Below are 20,205 nucleotides of genomic sequence, written 5' to 3'. Positions count from 1 at the left end.
AACACATGTTATTGATAAAGAAGTTAGTAAACTCAAATGTATTTGGGTAGATTATGCTTTTACATCACAAAACAAAATAAAATGATGGACAGAGTGTTAAATCTTTTCAAACACTCACCCCCAGTCACAGATCTGGGTTTAATCCATCATTATTTTGCTCGCCATTTCACCCCAGTTTAGACCCAATTTATGCAAATCAGTCTTGACCCTGTTCCCATTGGAACAGTCCAGCCGGAACTGCTAGGCCAGGTCCTCCCTGGACAGGAAACAAGCATCCTGGGACCAGATTCAGGAAATCACCCTTCACCAGTTAGGCTACCTTGAATCCAGTGGTGCATCGAGCAAGGGACCCACGTCGATGGACGGAGTGTTGAATCTTTTCAAACACTCACCCCCAGTCACAGACCTGGGTTTAATTCATCGTTATTTTGCTAGCCACGTCTCCCCAGTTTAGACCCAGCCATATGCAAATCAGTCTTGACCCTGTTCCCCATAGGAACAGTCCAACCCGAACTGCTAGGCCAGGTCCTCCCTGGACAGGAAACAAGCATCCTGGGACCGGTTTCAGGGTATCACCCTTCACCAGGCTAGCTTGAATCCAGTGGTGCAGAGAGCAAGGGACCCACGTCTGGGAATACCCCTGCCACTTAGAGCGCACAAAGCAACATCACAAAACAAAATAAAATGATGGATGGAGTGTTGAAACTTTTCAAACAGTCACCCCCAGTCCCAGATCACGGTTTAATCCATCGTTATTTTGATTGCGACGCCACCCCAGTTTAGACCGAGCCATATGCAAATCAGTCTTGACCCTGTTCCCCATGGGAACAGTCCAACCCGATCTGCTAGGCCAGGTCCTCCCTGGACAGGAAACAAGCATCCTGGGACCGGTTTCAGGGTATCACCCTCACCAACCAGGCTAGCTTGAATCCAGTGGTGCAGCGAGCAAGGGACCCACATCTGGGAATACCCCTGCCATTTAGGGCGCACAAAGCAACATCACAAAACAAAATAAAATGATGGACGGAGTGTTGAAACTTTTCAAACAGTCACCCCCAGTCCCAGATCAGGGTTTCATCTACCGTTGTTTTGCTTGCCACGTCACCCCAGGTTAGACACAGCCATATGAAAATCAGTCTAGACCCTGTTCCCCATGGGAACAGTCCTGCCCAAACTGCTAGGCAACATCCTCCCTGGACAGGAAACAAGCATCCTGGGACCAAATTCAGGATATCACCCTTCATCAGCCAGGCTAGCTTGAATCCAATGGCGCAGCGAGCAACGGACCCATGTCTGGGCATGACCCTGCCACTTAGGGAGCAGAAAGCCACATCACAAAAAAAAAAAATTATGGATGGAGTGTTAAAACCTTTTCAAACACTCACCCCCAGTCACAGATCTGGGTTTAATCCATTCCTATTTTGCTCGCCACGTCACCCCAGTTTAGACCCTGCCATATCCTAATCAGTCTTGACCCTGTTCCCCATGGGAACAGTCCAGTTCGAACTGCTAGGCCAGGTCCTCCCTGGACAGGAAACAAGCATCCTGGGACCGGTTTCAGGGTATCATCCTTCATCAGCCAGGCTAGCTTGAATCCAGTGGCGCAGCAAGCAAGGGACCCACGTAAATTTGTATTTAGGTGTGCTGGCAGGGCGATCCTACAAAGAAAAGTGAGGAGAATATGCTTTTTTAAGCAAATTTGGAGGTTTGCAGGGAGTATGGGTAAGAAAATGTTAGGGGGATCCACACAATGCCACACCTCCCTGGACTCCACCGGGTGCTTAGTTTTAAAAAATGTCTGGGTTTGGTAGGTTTCCCTAGATGACTGCTGCACCCGGGATCAAAAACGCAGGTCCCCCCCCACCGGAAAAACAGGTAGTTTAGTAATAGATCATTTTGATGTGTCCATGTTGTGTTTTGGGGCATCTCCTGTTGCTGGCACTGGGTCTACCAACACAAGAATGGTACCATTTTTATCAGGAGACCTGGGGGAACGCTGGGTAGAAGGAAGTCCATGGCTCCCCTCAGATTCCAGAACTTTGCAGCGTTGAAATTTGTGGAAAAAGTGTTTTTTTGCCACATTTTGAGCTTTGCAAAGGATTCTGGGTAACAGAACTCAGTTAGAGCCACACATCATCCCATTCTAAATTCCCCTAGGTGTCTAGTTTTCTAAAATGTATAGGTTTGCTAGGTTTCCCTTGGTGTCGGCTGAGCTAGAGGCCAAAATCCACAGCTAGGCACTTTGCAAAAAAAATGTCCGTTTTCTTTTGGAAAATGTGATGTGTCCACGTTGTGTTTTGGGGCATTTCCTGCTGCGGGCACTGGGCCTAACCACACAAGCGAGGTTCCATTTTTATCGGGAGATGTGGGGGAATGCTGGTTGGGAGGAAGTTTGTGGCTCCCCTCAGAATCCAGAACTTTCCATTATCGAAATTAAGAAAAAAGTGTTTTTGAGGAGTGCAAAGGATTCTGTTTAACAGAACTCAGTGAGAGCCCCACAAGCCACCCCATTCTAAATTCCCCTAGATGTCTAGTTTTCAAAGATATACATGTTGCTAGGTTTCCCTAGGTGACTGCTGAGGTAGAGGCCAAAATCCACAGCTAAGCACTTTGCCAAAAACAGGACAGTTTTCTTTGGGAAAATGTGATGTGTCCACGTTGTGTTTATGAGCGTTTCCTGTCGCAGCACTAGGCCTACCCCCACAAGTGAAGTACCATTTTTATCAGGAGACTTGGAGGAATGCTGGGTGGAAGGAAGTTTGTGGCTCCTTCAGATTCCAGCACTTTGCAGCACCGAAATGTGAGGAAAAGTTTTTTTTAGCCAAATTTTGAGGTTTGCAAAGGATTCTGGGTAACAGAACCTGGTAAGAGCCCCACAAGTCACCCCATTCTGTGTTCCCCTAGGTGTGTAGTTTTAAGAAATGTATAGGTTTGCTAGGTTTCCCTAGGTGCCGGCTGAGCTAGAGGCCAAATTCCACAGGTAGGCACTTTCCAGAAAACACATCAGATTTCAATGTAAAAATGTAATGTGTCCATGTTGCGTTTTGGAGCGTTTCCTGTCATAGACACTAGGCCTACCCACACAAGTGAGGTAGCAATTTTAACAAGAGCCATAGAGGAACACAGAATAAAAGAACAAGTATTATTGCCCCTTGTCTTTCTCTACATTTTCTCCTTCCAAATGTAAGACAGTTTGAATAAAGAAGTGTATTTGAGAAATACCCTGTAATTCACATGCTAGTATGGGGACCCCCGAATTCAGAGATTTGCAAATAACCACTGCTTCTCAACACCTTATCTTGTGCCCAGTTTGGAAATACAAAAGTTTCCTTGATACCTATTTTTGACTCTTTATATTTAACCAAATAAATTGCTATAAACCCGGTATACAATGAAAACCCATTGCAAGGTGCAGCTCATTTATTGGCTCTGGGCACCTAGGGTTCTTGATGAGCCTACAAGCCCTATATATCCCCGCAACCAGAAGAGTCCAGCATACATAACGGTATATTGCTTTAAAAAATCTGCCATAGCTGGAAAAAGTTATAAAAGAAAATGTAGAAAGAAATGGCTCTTTTTTCATTTTAATTTCAATATTTTTTCATTTTAGCTGTAAATTTTTGTAGGAAAACCTTGAAGTATCTACACAAATGACCCATTGCTAAATTCAGAATTTGGTTTACTTTTCAGAAATGTTTAGCTGTCTGGGATCTAGCATTGGTTTCACACTCATTTCTGTCACTAATTGGAAGGAGGATAAAAGCACAAAAAATAGTAAAAATGGTATATGTCCCAGTAAAATGCCAAAATTGTGTTGAAAAATGTGATTCTGATTTAAGTCTGCCTGTTCCTGAAAGCTGGGAAGATGGTGATTTTAGCACTGCAAACCTTTTTTTGATGCCATTTTCAGGGGAACAAAACACATGCTTTCTTCTGCAGCCCCTTTTCCTATTTTTTTAACAAAACAAACTTTTAACTGTATTTTGGCTAATTGCTTGGTCTCCTCGAGGGTAACCCACAAACTCTGGTACCTCTAGAATCCATAGGATGTTGGGAAAAAAAGACGCAAATTTGATGTGGGTAGCTTATGTGGACAAAACGTTATGAGGGCCTAAGCGCAAACTGCCCCAAATAGCCAAAAAAAGGCTTGGCACCTGAGGGGAAAAGCCCTGGCATCGAAGGGGTTAAAGGGCTGCTCAGTAGCAGAGGCCTCACTGTTAAGGGGAGAAGGCCCATGAGGAGAGCAGGCCAGACACATTTCATGATGTGCCTGCGCAGGGGTGATCACTGCTTTTCTCTTTAAAACAATGAGCCCTCCCCCATTTTCCAAGAAACCATAAGCCCCAGAAAAGTATTTGCTCCATCTAACTGGGTCAGTTTATTTACAGCCAAATTAGCTCAGGCAGATTGGGCCACACAAAGTGAACTAGACAAAACAAGCAGATTCAAAGCAGGTCCTAAACAACAGGTATTCGTTTTGTCAATTTTTATAGTCATATTGCTTGGCAGAAAGTATAAAAAAGGATTATGACACAACCAGCACTGCACATGTTTTGTTTTGTGTTTTATTCCTGACTGGAGAGAAAACAGGGTGTGAGACAGCAAGGAGGCAGAGGGAGGCAAACCAGAGGGTGGGTGGGGGTAAAAAATCAGTATGACATGGCCAAATGTCATAGCACTTTTTAGGTCGAGCACACAAGCGCTCTGGCCTGTTGTAATCTATCTGTGGGCTTTTAACCACGCCCACCACACGCCCATCATTATCACTCATCGTGGCTTGCCTTTCAAAACTCCTTTGCTATCATTAGTAAATGCTTAATATTTGTCCATCCTTGGGGCAATTTTGTTACCGCCTTTTTCTATATACCCTGTTACATAGATAATTACACACTTGCTGATACGTTTGACTGCAAGTAAACTTCTTTTTACTTTTGTGTCTCTCCTTCGCACTCACGCTCATGGGAGGCTGTGGTGCTTTGAATTGGATTGCTTATTTCAACTGTTTTACTTTTTATTTTCAATTTAAGAGGCAGTAAAAATCCAGTTAGGAATTTACAACACTAATAGCTTTAACTTGAGGAAACTCAAGACCTATTGCATTGCAAATGCTTGTTTGTTATGACTTGGTCTGGGAAACACAAACAATGGAAGGAGGGAGGGGATAAAAGTAATATGAGGCAGCTAGCGGTGTCCGCAGCATAGTGCTTGTTTCTGTTATTGCAGGCTGGGTGCAAGGGGCAATATGCTGTTTCCCCAGTCTGAGATCTCTCTGTGCTCCAGGCCTCCTGACCTTTTGAACTGACTTCCCTTACCTGCATGGCTGGCCCATCCATAAATGCCCTGGATGTTCGCGAAGGGGCTGAAGTGCGCATGTGCCGGCATGCTGCACGTCTTGTCAAAGAAAGGCCACTATGTTTAGACATCAGTAGAAAAAGTCCGGTGAGAAAGAGCTTGCCTCTACTTCAAACAAAGAATTCATCTGTCCAACATTAAGGCGTATGGTCCTGTTGAGAAAGACAGAGGATACGTTTTATTATTTATTTTGTTACTAGTAACTTTACTTTTCCCTCAAATCCCTCTGATCGTGTATTCATTATATCTAAAGTATTTAAAATATGTATTGAAACTTAAAATTCGGGGGGACATGCAGGTGTCTATGTACTTGCGAACCCATTGTGTTCGGTGTTGTATGGCACATTAAATCAAGGCCTATGTTTTTTTGCACATTAACATATTGGCAGGCACTAAATGGTAAGTGATTTATCAGAAGACATCAGCGCAGTTGTCAACGGCATAGTCAGGATGCCATAAGCCTCCATTGCAAGCAAGGAAAAGTGGCCCACTTTGGTAATAAGATATAGTCATGGCTGGAGTTCTGTTGCCTGTTTACTTCTATCTATGCCTTGATGCCACTGCGCATTTTACTCTTTGGATAGCTATGCCCAGCAGTTGCGTATGAGCAGGCATTTTGTGGTCTCCTATCCAGAGTCAAGCAGAGGAACATTTTCCAACCCAACAATACGCAATCAAGATTGGCATACCAAGCAAAATTGTTAGAACATACAATTTCCAACAATAATAGTTTGGCAGTCAAACACCTTAAACTGTTCACCACAAAACATAGAGCTAACATTCAGAGTGTGTTGCAACTTTAAGGAACTTTTAATTTCTCAATTGTATGCCTTCTTTTCAGCCAATGATTATAGTTGCAGTTTTGAGAAACAATACTCCATTTTCACAACTAAATTTACCATCTTTCTGTGGTGCTGTCACTGTAAACTCAGATTCTTCATGCAGTATGACGGGCATGCATTCTGTTCGGAGTAATTGATGGATAGGCATTCTGTGGCAAATCTGCAAGAAGACATAGGCACTCATTACAACCCCAGCGGGTGGCAGTATTATGGAGAAAGGTACTGCCAACAGGCTGGAGGTACTTTTCCCCATAATATGAAATTGGCGGTTTGGCTCAAGCCAAACTGCCAATGTACCACTCCGTCCACCACAGCGGTAACAGCTGCCAGGCTGGAGACTTCAGTCTCCAGCCAGGCTGCCGTCACTAGCCCGCCCGTAGAATTATGACTCCGCCTACCGTCGTGGTTTTCGTGGCCTCCTTACCGCCACAAAAACCATGGCGGTAGGCACTATCAGTGACAAGGAATCCCTTCACTGTCACTGATAGGGATCTTCCCCGCCCCCCTTCCCCTCCCAGGTTTTCCCCCACACCTCCCTCCCACTCCAGACCCACCACCAACATACACGCACCTTCACCCACCATCAGACACACTCATACACACACTAATAGCCACATGCACCTACGCATGCATACATCTATTCACACACACATCCAAACGCACTGACATACATTCGAGCACACACACATTCACACAACACAACATCCACACACTCACACATTCACACATGCACACTCTTACAACACGCAACACACACACCCGCATTCACACATGCACAGACATACACACACACACCCCCACACACACACACAACAACCCCTAACCACTCCCCTGTCAGAGCACCCAACTTTCCTGATTTCTGGGGTCCTCCGGCAGGAGAAGGGACCAAACACTGTTGTCAGCAGCAGCGTCCGCCAGCAGAACACCGACAGGCCGTACCATGGGTCATGATACGGTCAGCGGCGGTCTACTGGCGTGGCGCTGCTGCTGGCAGCAGCCGGAATTCTGCCATCCTTCTGGTGGATTTCTGGCTACGGTCATAATATGGTGGACGGCTGGTAGCCGTGGTGATGGTCTTTTGCCAGCCATCACCGCGGCGGTAGGCGTTTTTTTCCGCCAATGTTGTAATGAGGGCCGTAGTAAGTTTGAATTCTATGCAGTGATTGTTATGTAGGCTTTTTGTAGCACCATAAATAATGGGCAGGCTTAATATGGGGAGAGGGTAGCGCAGTACTTAATTTGTAGGCTTTCTGTAGATACTGATAGAAATCTAATTTTAGTAATACATTAGTGGCAAAGAAGTTAGCATATGGTGACTAATTAACCTTCCTTTAAAAGCCTAAATGAGAAATTAATGTGGAAATGTAAAATGTACATGTTTAAATTATGGTGTACATTGTGGCTGCCATTTGTATTTGGATATTACCTTCAACATGAAAACATTGTGCATTTATATTTGAGTAAATTACTGACCTGAAATAAGGCAAAAAGTATTTTATTAGATGAATATTAGAAATTAAATATTAAAAATAATAAATGAATATGAATTAATCCAACTTATATTGATTAAATGAGTTATTACATGTGTGCAGAAAAATAAAATGCACACTTAGAACTGTTTTAACATTTCACAAATAATGTTTGCAATAAAATAATTTGCTTTGTATATTTGAATTGAATTGTTAGGTGCACAATAGGTTTATTAAAGTATTAACCATATTCATGTGCATTTGGACTTCATTAGTTTTACTAGGCATGAGAGATTCATTTTGTAGGAGTAGTGGAAAATCATTTGTTTATTCGGTTCCCTCTGACTTTAATTATTTTCCTAGGTTGCTGATGTAATGTTGAATGTCCTATTGTTTTGAAGGCAAGAAACATGTTTCAGAACTAACTATGTAACAATATTTGTTCTAGCTGTCAACCAAGACAGGAAATTCATTATTCCTATGTGAAACAGGCTTATTTTATTTTTGTGTCCTGAGAAAGGATTTGAAGTAACAAATAATTAGAAAATGTAATATTTTGGTGGAATTGTGTAAAAACTTTGTGCTGCCATCAACAACCATTGGACACTGAACCTGACGCCTGAAGTGAGCCCACATAAAGGACCAATATTTCTAGTTAGTGAGGAACTTGGAAACTTTGAGTTAGTCCACTTCTGCCTTGAAGCTGATCAAAACCCTTCAAGAATGTGTCTGCTCCTGCTTGAAGTCTGTTGCTGTCACTTTGTATTCCTTTCAAAACTTCTGATGAGTTTCCTCTTAGTCTTAATTGCCCCATTTGTTTATGCTGTTCAGTACTACTATGCCCAACTAATCCTGAACTGCTCATTTATCCAATGTGCAGCACGTGTTCTGCACTGCCCTACACAGACGGTGAGGAAAAGTGACCGTTCTTCAAGATGAAACATTGCTGTCTGTTGTTCTATGAGGAGAGGTATAAGTAAATGTGGTTTCTTCTTTCTTTTTCAGCTTAGGCACTTGCACCAGCGTATTTTTATAGTGAGCTGCCTTAGCTGATTTTTCCAAATTATTTTTGTCTTTCTTTTACTTCCCCGGCATGTGTTAGCCTGCTCCCACACATGCATGTCATACTTTGTGTTAGAGATAAGGATGGCCCAGCTCTGAAATTGATTCTTAAGAACTGTATTTTGATGATTTACTGATGTCACAATCATCTGGTTTGATATTTGAAATTAATGTGCATATGTAGTCTTGCTGATCTATATTATTTTTCTGGAGTGCTTTACAGTATTGATGTTTAGTAGGTTAAATCTGTTCAGACATTTTGGTCAGCCATTGATTTTTATGTATGTTTATAACTTAGTTTTGCGCACCATATATGTGACATTAATTTGGGGATTATAGTAAAGCTTTGAAATGTATTTTGTTTAGAGTTTGATTTATAGTCAAGTTGTTTATGGCATTTAAATCTGTCTAAGTATAATGTAATTGATTTGTAATTGAATGTCAACCTCTGGTGGTAAGAATAGTGATGGTGTCTCACCAGCGTGCTTGTGGTTTCTGAACCCAAGGTGGGAAGAAGATCTCTGCGAGCGCACCAGAAATACTATTGTTAATATCACCTACCCTGGCGCATGTAGACATAAAGGTTTGCTGTGTGGGTTAAGAAGGGCAATATTGCTCTAGCGTACATACTTTTGTGGAACACATTTTGTATAAAATACTTTCTTGGGGGCTAAAAATCTTTTTTTTCTGATAATGGCAGATTATTTTCTGGGATCCATGACAGAGCTTGTTGCCTCTAAAAACTATGGCTTTTTAAGCAGTGGCCCGATTCTTGAAAAGAAAAGATGTAAATCTACAGCCATATGCACCCTCCTAGGATGGGTGCAGAGTTTTTCCTCTAGGCTGTCCACAAAACTTACCAGAAGTGCCTATGGAAAGTTACTTCAGTCTGACCTTCCAAGTCGTACTCGTGGGAAAGTCATGTGACTCCACTTTTGTTTTTAAAGTATTTCCATTTCCCCTGTGCAGAATTTTATCCCTACTACTGTTATAATCACTTGTTAGGGTAAATCAGCACCCAGGATAAATTGCACTTTTCTGTCTTCTTTTATTTTTACTCCTGTTCTTTCTTCACAGGGGAAAACATTTTTTCCTCATGTAGAAGCTCCTTTTCCTACACTCCATGAAATTCGGTGGTGTACCGTGCCTCTCATCCCCTTGAAAAGTCTCCCTTGGTCTGTACATCTTGGACCATTTCCATGGTGGTAAACGGTTGGAGAGGAGTTAGTGAATGCTTACAAATTTGTGGACATCCACTTTCAAGACAGTCCACTCCTTGAATTGCCTACTCCCCAGTCACTGGGTGGGATTTATTGGTGCATATTATTACACTAATGTAAGATATTATTGTGCAGTCATAAATGAAGACCTTTCCAGTCATAAAAGTAATTTTATGAGTGAACTGTCTGTGTGAACCTGGCACAATGGGGGTCATTCTAAGTCTGGCGGGCGGCGGAGGCCGCCCGCCAGACTTCCCCCTCCGAAATACCGCTCCGCGGTCGAAAGACCGCGGAGGGTATTCTAAGTTTTTCCCTGGGCTGGCGGGCGGTCGCCAAAAGACCGCCCGCCAGCCCAGGGAAAAACTCCCTTCCCACGAGGATGCCGTCTCGTAATCAAGCCGGCGGAGTGGGAAGGTGCGACGGGTGCTGTTGCACCCGTCGCGTATTTCACTGTCTGCCAAGCAGACAGTGAAATACTTGTAGGGGCCCTCTTACGGGGGCCCCTGCAGTGCCCATGCCAGTGGCATGGGCACTGCAGGGGCCCCCAGGGGCCCCGCGACCCCCCCTACCGCCATCCGGTTCCCGGCGGGCGGACCGCCGGGAACTGGATGGCGGTAGGGGGGGTCGGAATCCCCTCGGCGGCGCAGCTAGCTGCGCCGCCTTGGAGGATTCAATAGGGCAGCGGTACACTGGCGGGAGACCGCCAGTGTTGCCGGTCTGACCGCGGCTTTACCGCCGCGGTCAGAATGCCCTGCGGGGCACCGCCGGCCTGTCGGCGGTGCTCCCGCCGACCCTGGCCCCGGCGGTCTAAGACCGCCGGGGTCAGAATCACCCCCAATGTCTTTAGAAATTGCTTGAGTCGAATAACAGGCAGAAATACAAGAGAGTTGGCTAGCAGGAGGTGGTGCACTCTTACTGCAGTAGTCATTGTTATGATTTTGATGAGGGATGCCTGTACTCAGCTGCTCAACCTGCCCATTGACCACCTTAGTTTTGACCTTACAAAGTAGGATTTGTGGAAGCTGCATCCTAATTATTTAGCACCTAGTATTCACGAATGATCACATATCAATGCATAAATGATGAACCCACTCTAGAGACTCAAAGGTCATGGTCAATGTATCCCGATGAAGGTTGCATAAATAGGTATAATCTAATTACTCATCAGTTGGCCTTTACAAAGGCTCAAAGGGTGAGAATACTTTCAACAGATCGGAATGTGACAGGATGTGTGAGAACACAACTTCCATAAATTTGAAATGAGCAATTCATCTGAATAAATTAGTCTGATACTTGACTCCAGTGACAACAGACCTAGCCAATTACAAATTAAACAGAACTGTGAATGAATCTGACGGCATTAAAAAAAAACGTACTTATGGGTTTAAACGAAAGCTATTCGTGTATGCAAAAAAAGATGAAAATTTGAAAATGTCACAACACAATCCAACCACATTCCATTCCCAAAGCACTTCTGACAAGCACTGACATATATAGAAATTTTCTACAATAAGATGTTAGTTGTTAGGATCAGTTTTAGCTCTTTTCCGTGTAATTTCTGTGTTATCGAAGTTAACACTGCAACACTAATCGTGATATCAATTTATGAGATTATTAAATTGTGATTGCTAGAAAGGGAGCCTGAACATTAAATGGCATTCATTGTGAGGAGTATTGGACCATTTTCAAAGACTCCAGCTAAAAGCAGCTACCACATATTGAAAATAGCCTGTATGGTTTACGTTCTTCTCTCTTGGTCTAATAGTATTTATATACACGTCTGCTGTAATTTCTTACATTTTTTGCACAACCACTCCACTTTTCTGAGAGTGCTAATAAAATATTGTAAGTGCCCTTGTTAGTGAAAAGTCTATTTGTGGAACGTAGTAGCATGGAGGTACCTGTTCTGCTGAGGTGTACTAATAGTTTTTTTTGCCGGTTTCACACCCAGTACTCTCGATTAATTCACTAGGAGCCATTCCCTATATACTCTGCCCAAGCAGACACTTTTTATTCCATGCCCTACTAGACACCTTGTCATGCCATCCTACATGAGACACGGGCTAAGCCTGCCCTAGCAGCCACTTGCTACGCCATGCCCCTTCAGAAATTTGAGATGCCCCTCACATAGTGAGCACATGTGAGAATCAACCTGCTCGTAATCATGCCCTATTTTATAGTTATTGAACCATTAACCTTTTCATCAAACAGAAAGTAAATGAGCTATTGATTGTGGCTCATCAAACAGTCAATGTCTCACGAATCACACCCTAATAGATCTTTACTGAGTCATAATCATAACTGTCAGACAGGTATTATATCGTTCAGACAGTTATTTTGTTAAACATCTTGCTGTCACTTTGATAGTAACGCCTCCACTGGGACAGTTGCCATTGATGTCTTTGACAAGTAGTTGGAGGTCAACTGTCACTTCCGACGCATGCCCAGCATGCGGAGGTGTCCCAGAAACAGTGGAACACTTTAAGGTTTTCTGCCCTGCTTATTCTTCTACCTGGGCAAAATGGATTCGTAACATTTTTTGTGAAATGGGGCTGAGACAATGTAGCATAGCAATAAGGGTTTTAAAAAGTCATAATTCTAATATGTTAATTCTTGCCGTTAGCAAATGTTTACTGGCAGCATGGTATATACGTAATCGTTTTGTAAATAAGGTTAATGAAGATTGATTTGGCGGGATTTTAGATGAGTAGTCTGAGATTTCTCTTTTTAAAAGTATTTATTGCTCATTGGTTTTAATTAAGGATTGTATTGGTTTATAATGAGTTTAATGTATTGTGATGCTTTGATGGTTAATTGACCAAATAAAGCCTGTGTTGATTGAGTGCGGACACATTATTCTACTCACATTGCCATTAAGTGCTGTTGGTCAGCTGAGAGCAAGTATTTTTCTTTTCTTCAAATAAATATAGACTACTTGTTTTTAATCAGTAGTTACATGGACTTACAAAATAAATTCACTAGCATAAAATCACAATATTATCTTCTCTTTTCCATAAAACTATAATTTATTTAAGACCTTCAATCAAGGCTGGATTAAGCAAGCTATCAAGCAAAATAAGCATGTGCTTAGTCCATCAAAGGGAGGGGGTACCAGAGAAATTTTCCATTGGCGGATTTACCATGGATTATATGGTGAAAAACTGCAAATAGTGCAGCTGAACCAGGTTCCACAAAAGTGTCTCCCACAAGAAATGAAAAGATTTTATATACATATATATATATATATATATATATATATATATATATATATATATATATATATATATATTAGAATAAAATAGTAATAATAGAGGTTAGTGATATAAATCATGGAAACACAACAAAATTAGAATCTGATAACTGCCACATGGTGTGAACTTAAAAACGTGTGCAGACCTGTATGGAGCATTAGCTGACCAACTGTGCACTTCAAGATGAATTTGCTGCTACAAAGGAAATGTTGCCAGATGTTCATTACAAAACAGCTCAAACTTGCAAATGTATCAGAAAGAAGCTACCCAGTAATGGACATACTGCACCAGAAATATGTCTGACAAACCTGAAACTGAGATGATAAGAAGAGGAGAGGTATACAAAGAAATAGAAATATTCTCTTTTCTAAGTGATGTGCCACATAAGGTCACTTTATCATCTACTGAAATTGAAATGTATTCTCAGTTTTGTCAAAAGCTGAATGATGCTTACCCAGGGGGCTTGAACACTAATTTCTCAGCTGAGCTTCAGCAGTTTCACTCATATGTGCATCATAAATTCAATGCAACAAAAGATGTAAATACAACATTCAGTCAAGCTGAACTTTATAAAATAATTGTAGAAGACAATATTGAGTGTGTCTGTCTAAATACAGAGGTATGATTTCATATACTTTGAACATTTATGGACACAAAGTGCTCAGCTGAGCGTTGATTTTCTCAGTTTACAAGAACAGGACAACTTTGCAGCAAGGCAGGCTGGATGTCTTATCTCTACTAAGTATAGAAGCATATGTGTTACATAAGATTAGTTTTGAGGATCTGATTAAAGACTTTGGAATTAGAATAAGTAGGAGAAAACCTTTCAAATATAAATAAAGTGGAAGTATACAAAAAATAAACATTATTTTCCATCTTAATTAAAGCTCCCAGTTTTCAGTTTTTACTGATTTTTACAGATAAATATAGACAGAAAACAATGTGTACTGAAAATTATGCTTCTTATGAGTGACTTTCCATGCTGTCTGTTGTGATTTCCAAGACAACATATGAGCAGACAGACAGCATGGGGAGTTAAAAAACAGATTAAGATATCATTAAATAAAGGCATATGTATATTTGTAATAAATTGCTAATATTTTCCTGTGTGTGTATTGTTTTGCTATATTTGGCTGCTGAACTTTACGTGACAGGAATCAGAGAATGAGTGCATGTTTATCAGTTAAAAGAATGTGGAAATGTACCATTTGTGACTCCACGTATTCGCAATCTACACATTAAGTATGGATTAATACTAATAAGATGGTCAAAAAATAAATATGGATAAATACAGACGGAGAAGTTAGAAAAATAAAACACAATAAAATCGGGCGCACTAATCTTAATGTGCATTTTGAAAAATGAAATGTTATCTTACGGTTTACTATTGTTTATATTTTGAATTAGATTAATATGGGTGTACCACAATCTTTTAAGTGCCTAGGGCCTCTAAAGGCTTGATCTGGCCCTGCCCTCAATGTTGGAGTTTCAAAGTTATCACCCACTTCTACTCCACAGTTAAGAACAACCTCTTCAACCTCCCCTCTCATTTCAGCAGTTCTTCTTAAAGAAGTTAACTATGGAAAGGACATAACAGTAAGTAATATTTTCACACTGTGGCATGAAGTGAACTTTCATGTTGGAGAGGCTGCCAAGTCAAATAGCCAGTCTGTATTCATAGGGGCTGATTGTGCGATTCAAAATCAGTAACTATGAAGTGCTTCCTGCTGCCTGCTGCTAAAACTGTACCGGGGAATGTTTACCTTGCCCCACTCAGATTCAAGAGGTTCCTTTTTCAACTCTAAGAATAAAGGCATAAAGCAAACTGAGGAACAATAGTCTTATGTTCTGGGATCGAACTTCCTTATCCACGACAGAATGCACTCTCACCTACATAAAGCATGCCTTCAGTAATCAGGGGTTGCATGCTGTAAATATAACAGGCTGGTGACGTGCTAATACTTACTGCAATTACAGACGCATTTTGTTTATGAACTCGTAAACAACAGGCTAATATTTTATTACTCTTCCTTTTTATTATACTTCCCTTTTTCAAGTCTTCATAGAAACTGGGAACAGTAAATATTATGTTGTGCTGAAACTCAAAGTAGGTCATTGAGAGTTAATTCTAAACAATGTTATAATAATAAGCAAACAGGGACACCAGGGTGCGACAGCAGCATGGTTTATTATAACATTGAAGCCGAAAGATCATCTCAGACAGCTCCAAGCTCAACCCATCTTCAGCTGACTTTTTTCAGCCCCTCATAATGTTCTACAGAATGCTCGAGGTGAAGCATTGAACTACAGAATCTTTACCAGAAAGAAACTAGTGAAGGTACTGCAGAATGTACAATACATTTTCAAGTTAACATTTTCACTATGAATACTACAATGGTATTAACTTCTCACCAAGCTGCTAGCTTTAAAAAAAAAATGAAAGTGGAATGCTGCACTTTCAAAATGAGACAACACCGTATTTTTGCATATCTGCGGACTCGCCTGAACAGGCAGAAACGAAGGATGAAACAATAAATAAATTAGTGTATCCCGGGGAATTTGAGAAGCAGTAACGCAGGAAAGTTACCTCGTATCTGCTTGGTTGTATAGTTCCTGCTCAATCAGTTAATCCCCCGCTATTTCTGCATCTTTGTTTTGTGTTAGACAATCTGCCGTATATTTCCATCCAAAGCCATTTCCTGACTACAGTAGCAACTGGTGCTCCTGAGCTTGGGGAAGGTACTTCTAATGCTTGGTACTAGCATTTCCAATCGGAGCATCATTTGAGCCCCAAGGTTTAATGGACTTGCACTATAATCACATTCAAGGAGCACTCCTAAGTATATTCACTCTGTGTCCACTCATTTTGCAAGATATGTTTAATGTACTGCCTTCATGAGCATTACCACAGCTGCTACCTCTTCTAATCTGAGTGGCAAGTGCGAGACCACAACACCAAATGGATAAAACCAAGATCTTTTTTCCTCTCAACCCTCATTTACCCCCAGGACATCTCATTGGCTTGGGTTAATTTGTCTCTCAGTCTGTAAATCTCTTCTGGTGGACATTGGTGGAGTTGCCTTAGGTCAGCATTCAAAGCTGCCCATCGACCCTCATCAAGCGTTACAAATCAGTTTAAAAAACTAAAATTCACCTAAAATAACAGATAAAGTAAAAGTTATGGTTAAAATACAAGCCCTAAAAACCACCCAAATTTGCAGTTGTGATTAGCTCCATGATTCATAACTCGCACAACAGCCATGCAAACCATAACCAGGGCCACCGGAATTATGCGATTCTGCGGTGGCAGCAATTTTCACATAATTATGGGTTTGCCTCATTTGCCATATAATCCATCATCTGGTGAACTAAAGCTTCTAGCTCAAATGGATCAAAAGTTACAAAAAATATGACGACTCAGGCTCCTCTGCAGCGGAAGGCTTTTCACAAAGGTTGACTGGTCATCTTTCAGTTGCTTATTGCTGTATATGGGTGTTAAATTAGCTCTAATAAGGTGATCTCTTTTCCAAGATAGTTACCCGGTGTAAAAATGAGAAAATAATGAAGTAATTTGGCACATCATACCATATAAATTGCCCTTTCTTGTCACATACTTTAGTGAGCCCTATCGCACAATTTGGTCCTCATCTGTCGCACAATTCCAGTGCCCCTGGCCATAACTAATAACATCCAATGCAATGGCAACATAATCATTTAAGAAAAAATACTCAAACCAATAAATAATATTACATTCATTCTTGTTTCATTAATGTTGGTAATGGAAGTGAGATGCATAATTTGACCTTTAATTAAGATCATTAATGACATTTGAAATTCTGTCTGTTACACAAAGGGTGCACTCATGAGTGCTGCTTTTGGTGTTCGGGTTATGGTTTAATAGTAGATTAGAACATGTGTGAACACTTTTTGTAACTTTATCTATCTGGCAGTTCTTTTCTTGTGAAGCTAAGAGGGTTTCGTTCCTTCAGCTTGCTAATGTATGTTTGATCAAAAGTATCTCTTAGGCGGAGGCTGGCATTAACCCAAGCCACTGGGCTAACAATTGAGTGTGTAAAATGGATTTGGGACGTGTGACTCCCTGTTTGACTAACTACTCTAGGTTATCAATTGATTGTTTGAAAATGGATTTGGGATGTGTGACTCAGTTTGACTAACTACTTTTCAGATTTGCCTGTGCATTGGCCTTAGTCAAGGAGTTCCATCTTTGTGTGATGGAGCTATAGCCCAAACTCACTTGCAATGAAACTGAGGTAAGCTTTGAATCAAGAATGTGTGTTTAGGACAAGGGCATAATGTGTATGTGTCAGGGTAGATTTGCCTAACTTGAAACAGCATGCTAAAGTGGCAGAGGTCCAACGCTACATGAAATTAGGTCAATCTTAATAATCATTACCCATTTCCAGGATAATTTGTTGTCCAGCCTTATAGATAACTACCTCCATTTATTGACGCTTGTTGTGTTAAGAACAACAATCTTCCCCTTTATCATTTCCACTCACTTTTTGGCAAAGGCAAACAGTTATTGAGAAATGTTGGACTTTTTTCCGTCTGCAGGGTCATCTCCAACCTTTTTGTCTCCTGCCTCCTATTTTTTCTGACCTGTTTTTGTTGGCTTTTGAACTCTGAGCACTTTACCACTGCTAACTAGTGCTAAAGTGCATCTGCTCTCTGTGTACATTGTATTGCTGATTGGTTTATCCATGATTGGCATATTTGATTTATTAGTAAGTCCCTAGTGCAGTGCACTAGAGGTGCCCAGGGCCTGTAAATCAAATGCTACTAGTGGGCCCGCAGCACTGGTTGTGCCACCTACATTAGTAGCCCTGTAATCATGTCTCAGACCTGCCACTGCAGTGTCTGTGTGCGCAGTTGTAAACTGCCAATTCGACTTGGCAAGTGTACCCACGTGCCAGGCCTAAACCCTCCCTTTACTTACATGTGATACACCCCTAAGGTAGGCCCAAGGTAGCCCCATGGGAAGGGTGCAGTGTATGTTTAAGGCTAATGTGTTTTATATGTCCTGACAGTGAAATACTGCCAAATTCTGTTTTCACTGTTGCGAGGCCTATCTCTCTCATAGATTAACATGGGGACTGCCTTTAAAAATGATTAAAGCATAGATTCCCTTTGGAAGCAGATAGACATGCAGAGTTTGGGGTCTCTGAGCTCACAATTTAAAAATACATCTTTTAGTAAAGTTGGTTTTGAGATTGTGTGTTTGAAAATGCCACTTTTAGAAAGTGGGCATTTTCTTGCTCAAACCATTCTGTGACTCTGCCTGTTTGTGGATTCCCTGTCTGGGTTAGTTTGACAGTTGGGCTGTTTGCACCTCTCTCTAGACAGTGACACAATGGGAGCTGGGGTGTAGCCTGCATATCCTGATGAGCCTTCTGTGCTAGAAGGGAGGGGATGAGTGGTCACTTGCACCTGAAAGGGCTGTGTCTGCCCTCACACAATGCAGTCTCCAACCCCCTTTTGTGTGTCTGGGGCCTGGTCTGGGCAAGGCAGGATTTCACACACAAGAGAGACTTTCCTTTGAAGTAAGCCTACTTCAAAGGCCAAAATGGGTATAAGAAGACCACCCAAAAGCACAGACTTTAGATTACTTCTGGACATCAAGAGGAACCTCTGCCTGGAGAAGAGCTGAAAAGCTGAGGAGAAGTGCTGCCCTGCCTGTGACTGTGCTTTGAAGCTATCCTGCAGGTGCTGCTTGTGCCTGTGCAAGGGGGCAAAGACTGGACTTTGTTGTGCATTCCTGCTTGTAAAGAAATCTCCAAGGCTTGTCCTGAGCTTGCCTCCTATTGTTGAAGTCTCAGGGCCATCAAATACTTTTCCTGCCAGCACCTGGACTCTCTGCTGAGCCTCCTGCCCTGCCAAGTGGTGTACTATCCAGTTCCTGGGGCCTTGGAAGGTGATGCTGGCAGACCAAGACTGAAAATCCACACACAGACTGCCGTGTGGGGAAAATATCGACGCACCTTCCGAGATGCAGCTGAAAAACAACACGCCACCGGCTTCGCAGCAGAAATTGACTCTCCACCGGCATTGCGGCTGGAAGATCGACGCACGCAGCTGGAGAAACCACGTGCAACACCCGCTGACAGAGGCTGATAATGCCGCTACCCACATAGCACGGTTTGGCTGATACCGTGTGGCAGGATTTTCGAGGCAAACCTTGCTGGCCGTGGAAAAACAATGCAAAGTCTGCCCGGACCCGAGTGCATGCCTGGATCGAGGCATCGCTCTCCTGCGGAGAGGAAAAATGATGCAAGCCGACCCGACCGGAGGAGCAGAACGGCGCACGGTCTCGCTGTGGGTGAGAAATCGATGCAACGCTAGCCTTTTTCAATGCACACTCGCCCGTGCGTGTTATTTTGACGCTATCCAGATACTTTTCAACGCTTACAGTGATTTTACTGTTTTCTCAAGGATTTGATACTCTTTTGGCTTTTTATTTCCTAGCTTGACTTGTGTATGGTGGATTCTTGTCATTTTGGTCTTGTTTTGTTTAGATAAATATAACTTATTTTTCTAAACCGGTGTTGTGTCATTTTGTAGTGTTTTCACTGAGTTACTGTGTATGTTGGTACAAATACTTTACACCTAGACTCTGAAGTTAAGCCTGCCTGCTTGTGCAAAGCTACCAAGGAGGTGAGCGGGGGTTAGCTACGAGGAATTCTCCTTTACCCTGACTAAAGTGAGGGTCCTTGCTTGGACAGGGGGTAACCTGACTGCCAACACAAGACCCCATTTCTAACAGGAAATAAAACAACCTCTCTGTAATGGTTTGGTATTGGTGAATTGTGACTGCACCAGCTGCACCAATCAATTATTTAAGTGGATTTATATAGCGTGACTAATTACCTGAGAGGGTATCCAGGCGGTTGACAGTCATGATGGTTCAAGTGGCTCAGTCAAACAGCCAGGTCTTGAGTGCTCACTGGAAATCTAGTAGATGGGAGGTGGTCCGCACCTGCAGAAGGAAGTC

The 20,205-nt window shown here is 42.1% G+C and overlaps 1 protein-coding gene across 11 annotated transcripts in view; it reads right to left on the bottom strand.

Moving 5' to 3' along the window:
- The window catches only part of ALS2CL (ALS2 C-terminal like), a 544,978-nt gene that overhangs the window by 276,054 nt on the left and 248,719 nt on the right, over positions 1–20,205 (bottom strand). For 8 of the 11 annotated variants that reach the window (XM_069210973.1, XM_069210966.1, XM_069210962.1 and 5 more), the window contains one exon: positions 5,313–5,504. The exons of 1 other annotated variant lie outside the window; for it this stretch is intronic. In XM_069210973.1, the coding sequence (XP_069067074.1) occupies positions 5,313–5,423 (111 nt within the window). In that variant the 5' untranslated portion in view covers positions 5,424–5,504. Of the gene's footprint in view, positions 1–5,312; positions 5,505–6,251; positions 6,355–20,205 lie in introns of all 11 variants that reach the window. 2 more of the 11 variants (XM_069210967.1, XM_069210970.1) reach the window with 1 other exon arrangement.

Source organism: Pleurodeles waltl, chromosome 10 (assembly GCF_031143425.1).
Source record: "Pleurodeles waltl isolate 20211129_DDA chromosome 10, aPleWal1.hap1.20221129, whole genome shotgun sequence".
NCBI lineage: Eukaryota > Metazoa > Chordata > Amphibia > Caudata > Salamandridae > Pleurodeles > Pleurodeles waltl.
This window is presented reverse-complemented; position numbering and strand designations above follow the sequence as displayed.